Source organism: Antennarius striatus, chromosome 16, assembly GCF_040054535.1.
Source record: "Antennarius striatus isolate MH-2024 chromosome 16, ASM4005453v1, whole genome shotgun sequence".
Lineage (NCBI taxonomy): Eukaryota > Metazoa > Chordata > Actinopteri > Lophiiformes > Antennariidae > Antennarius > Antennarius striatus.
In genome coordinates, this window is record NC_090791.1 from 20,950,327 (window position 1) to 20,955,326 (window position 5,000).

Sequence of the window (5,000 nt, forward strand, 5' to 3'; positions counted from 1 at the left end):
TTAGAAGTACTGTTAGAAGTACTCTTAGAAATACTATTAGAAGTACTGTTAGAAGTACTGTTAGATGTACTGCTAGAAGTACTGTTAGATGTACTGTTAGAAGTACTCTTAGAAGTACTATTAGAAGTACTGTTAGAAGTACTGTTAGATGTACTGTTAGATGTACTGTTAGAAGTACTGTTAGATGTACTGCTAGAAGTACTGTTAGATGTACTGTTAGAAGTACTCTTAGAAGTACTATTAGAAGTACTGTTAGAAGTACTGTTAGAAGTACTGTTAGATGTACTGTTAGATGTACTGTTAGAAGTACTGTTACATGTACTGTAAGAAGTACTCTTAGAAGTACTGTTAGAAGTACTGTTAGAAGTACTTAGATAGGTCGGTGCCATCTCTCCATGTGCTGTGGACCTTCTCCTCCAAGCCCACCAGTACCCCCCCTCATCTATCCATCAGCTGGGGTCCTGCTTCCTTTCCTCCTCCTTCCTCCATACAGTCATCCAATCAGCTGTAGTTGTGCCTTGACTTTATCAACCTGAACCGTATTGATACTGTCTCTATCTGACCTGTCTCTCTCTCTCTGTCTCTCTCTCTGTCTCACTCTCTCTCTCTCTCTCTGTCTCACTCTCTCTCTCTCACTCTCTCTCTCTCTCTCTCTCTCTCTCTCTGTCTCACTCTCTCTCTGTCTCTCTCTCTCTGTCTCTCTCTCTCTCTCTCTCTCTGTCTCACTCTCTCTCTCTCACTCTCTCTCTCTCTCTCTCTCTCTCTCTCTCTCTCTCTCTGTCTCTCTCTCTCTGTCTCTCTCTCTCTCTCTCTGTCTCTCTCTGTCTCTCTCTCTCTCTCTCTCTCTCTCTCTCTCTGTCTCTCTCTCTCTCTCTCTCTCTCTCTGTCTCTCTCTCTCTGACCCTGTTCTTGTCTTCCTTTGATTTCTTTTCCCCCCAACCGGTCGAGGCGGATGGCCCCCAAAAGAGTCTGGGTCCTGTCCGGAGTTTCTTCCTCAATGAGGGAGTTTTTCCCTCCACTGTCTCTGATGCTCTGGAGGGTTCAGTTGGGTTTCTGTCTGTTAAAGCGCTTTGACATGTCTGTTGACGTGATTAAGAGATATATCAATAAAACTTGATGATGTTGATGAAGTACTATTAGATGTACTGTTATTTGTACTGTTATTTGTACTGTTAGATGTACTGTTAGAAGTACTGTTAGCTTGACCACACACACTGTTGTGAATGTGTTCTGTATTGAATGAACAGGTGTGACTACCTGTTCCCTGCTGAATGAACAGGTGTGACTACCTGTTCCCTGCTGAATGAACAGGTGTGACTACCTGTTCCCTGCTGAATGAACAGGTGTGACTACCTGTTCCCTGCTGAATGAACAGGTGTGACTACCTGTTCCTTGCTGAATGAACAGGTGTGACTACCCATCCTGCTCTCTGGTTGCAGGTCTCTCCTGCTCTCCCAGTCAGTCTCTTCCTGTCTGTGTTCTTCAGGTACAGCCAGAGCCTGATGGAGATCCTGGACTTCCTGGACAAGAACCCAGATGATCAGAGTGTTCTAGACATGTGAGTGGGACACGTGTGAAGTAGAACAACATGGGATCAGTGTCTCTCCCTAACCCTCTGCCCCCTTCCTCCTCTGGTAGGTTCGTGGAGGTCCTGGAGAACATCAGGAACCGGCACAACGAGGTGGTCCCCACCATGGCTCAGGGGGTGATCGAGTACAAAGACGCCTTCGGCCAGCAGGACGCAGTCACCGACCACAACATCCAGTACTTCCTAGACCGCTTCTACACCAACCGCATCTCAATCCGCATGCTGATCAACCAGCACAGTGAGCCCCCCCCCACCCAGAATGAACTGACCTTCACCTGCATCAGCAGGGAGGGAGTGCTGAGCTCCACACCGTTCGACCTGAATTTAACAGTTCTTTGTATTTTATCAGATAGAATGATGGTGTGTCATCAGACACATCATTATATTATATTACACTGTATTCTATCTGATTACATCATTATATTATATTATATATTATATATTATATATTATATATTAGTTTAATCAAGTCTGCAAAAGAAAAAGTCTTATTGGTTCCTGGCACCATGACTAGTGTTTCAAGGTTATTTATTCTTCTATAGCCCAGATTCACAGAAATGTCTCAAAGGGCTTTACAATCTGCACATGGACGATATCCCTCTGACCTTTGTGCCCTGTAGCAGTACGACCCCCACATCAGATAAGGAACAACTCCCCCAAAACCCTTTAACAGGGGAAAAAATGGATGGGAGAAACCTCAAAGACTAGAGGAGGGACCCCTCTTCCAGGAGTGGACAGACGAAGCAATAGATATGACATGTACAGATTAATAACACAGTAATAATAACAGTAATAAACGTATGACAAAGACACGCTGATCCATCCAGTAGAGTCACCACCAGCCGATGAAGCACACAGAGGTCACCGATTGCCGAGGATCCACCACTCTGAGGACAGACCAGACAGTGCCTAAGTCATTCAGCTCAAAAAAGTTAAAGTCAAGGTTACTCTGGCAAAACCCCAAAACCACAGCAGAACCAAATGAGGCAGAACCAGCACTCCCCTAGTGGATGGTGAAACAGGACCACTGTACAGCTTGTGCTATCGCCAGCCACGGAAGCAGACAGAGGTAGCCGATTGCCGATGATCCACCACACAAAGGCCTGAGAGAGAGAACAGCAGAAGAAGGAAGAGAGACAGAGATAGCAGAGATAGCAGGGGCGAGAGTGGTGCTAGAGGGACCAGAATAGCAGAGAATTAATGGGAGGCAGGGGCCTAACTAAGAAATCCTATGACTCGTCGGCAGGACTAGGCTAAACCTAAACATTGAGACCGCCATCCCCGATATTACTTATATGTTAGGTCGAACGGATATGTTTTGAGTCTAGATTTAAAGACATTTACAGATTCAGACTGTCTAATATTTATAGGGAGGTTATTCCACAAGAAAGGGGCCCGACAGGAGAAGGCCCTCTGGCCAGCTGACTTCTTTTTAAATCTAGGAACACACAAGAGACCAGTATTCTGAGAGCGGAGAGCCCTAGTTGGCGTATAAGGTTTAACAAGATCAGACAGGTAGGTGGGAGCAAGCCCATTAAGGCTTTTGTATGTTAATAAGAGTACCTTAAAATCGGATCTAACATGAATCGGGAGCCAGTGTAATGCAGCCAAAACTGGGGTGATATGGTCAAATTTCCTAGTTTTAGTTAATATTCTTGCTGCTGTGTTCTGAACCATCTGAAGGCCCCTAGTTCTAGACCGAGGCAACCCCGATAACAGAACATTACAATAGTCAAGTGTAGAGGACACAAAGGCATGAATCAAAATTTCTGCATCAGCCATGGCTAAAGAGGACCTAATTTTGGAAATATTACATAGATGAAAGACGGCGATCTTTGTCACCTCTTTAATATCCTGGTCAAAGGAGAGAGTTGAATCTAACGTTACTCCAAGAGTCTTGACTGTTGAACTTTGGGTTATTAAACAGTTATTGTTAGTTGTTGAAATTGGTTTATATGTCGCACAGGGCCAATGATTAACATCTGTTTTGTCTGGGTTTAGGAGCAAGAAATTACTGGACATCCAACTATTCACGGCAGAAAGACAGGCCTCTAGTTTAATTAACCAGTGTTAACCAGTTAAACCACACATAACCAGATTGAACTAACACACAATATTAGAATAAAGTCTATTAACTAATTCCCTATTATCATTAGCCACTAGCTTCCTAGCTGTTGAAGAGATAACTGGTGGCATTAGATCAGTCCGCAGTGGGCTTGATTATTATTACCATTATTATTATTATCATTATAATAATTTTAATATTATTATTATTATAACAATTAGTATTATATTAGTATTGTTATAATAATAATAATAATAATAATAATAATAATAATAATAATAATAATTATTATTATTATTATTATTATTATTGTACAATTTCCTCCGGGATTATTAAAGTATATCTATCTATCTATCTATCTATCTATCTATCTATCTATCTATCTATCTATCTATCTATCTATCTATCTATCTATCTATCTATCTATCTATCTATCTATCTATCTATCTATCTATCTATCTATCTATTATTATTATTATTATTATTATTATTATTATTATTATTATTATTATTATTATTATATTAATATTATTATTACAATTAGTATTATTACAATTATTATTATTATTATTATTATTATTATTATTAATAATAATAATAATTATATATTATTAACTGACTTCCTGTCTCTTCTTCATTGTAGCTCTGGTTTTCAATGGCAATGTGAACCCCGCCCATCCTGACACCATTGGCTGTATTGACTCCATGTGTGATGTCACAGAGGTTGTGCGAGGTAAGAGAACAGGTGTTCATTAGATCAGCCTTCACTGCTTATCCTGAATACCTCTGTCAATGAAATCATGGCCTCAGATTAACGGGTAGCAACAATGAAGGGAACAAACAACACAGTCTGTGTGGTTTGAAGCGTTTGAATAATTTGTTCCATATTTAAAGCACACACACACACACACACACACACACACACACACACACACACACACACACACACACACACACACACACACACACACACACACACACACAGAAGCAGCGATAAACTCTCGAAGAGAAAAGGTAAATATGAGGGAAGACAATAACGGCTGAACAAAAAAGAAAAGTTCAGGTAGAAACAATGAACCCTCTCTCAGACGCTGAGTTACATCCCAACCTGGAGAAGTGACCTGTCAGAGTGAAACAGAGTCACCTGTGGGTCAGTGAGGTCTGATCGGACTCTTCTGTCTATCAGAACGGTTTTCAGTCTGACTCTGATGGAGGAACAAACATTTCCTCAGTTTAAATTAGCTGGACCTCTGGACAGACTGAACGACTTCACTGTTTCAAGTCAGAACTGTTGTTCTACAGTTATCAGTCGTAATCTGTAATCTCATCATAATCCTGAACATATCT

At 41.2% G+C, this 5,000-nt stretch overlaps 1 protein-coding gene across 1 annotated transcript in view; it reads left to right on the plus strand.

The window, feature by feature from the left end:
* LOC137609498 (pyruvate dehydrogenase (acetyl-transferring) kinase isozyme 2, mitochondrial-like) overlaps positions 1-5,000 on the plus strand; it is a 12,603-nt gene that overhangs the window by 1,027 nt on the left and 6,576 nt on the right. The window contains exons 3-5 of the mRNA XM_068336557.1: positions 1,487-1,558; positions 1,639-1,826; positions 4,297-4,386. Coding sequence (XP_068192658.1) covers positions 1,487-1,558; positions 1,639-1,826; positions 4,297-4,386 — 350 coding nt within the window. The remainder of the gene's footprint in view (positions 1-1,486; positions 1,559-1,638; positions 1,827-4,296; positions 4,387-5,000) is intronic.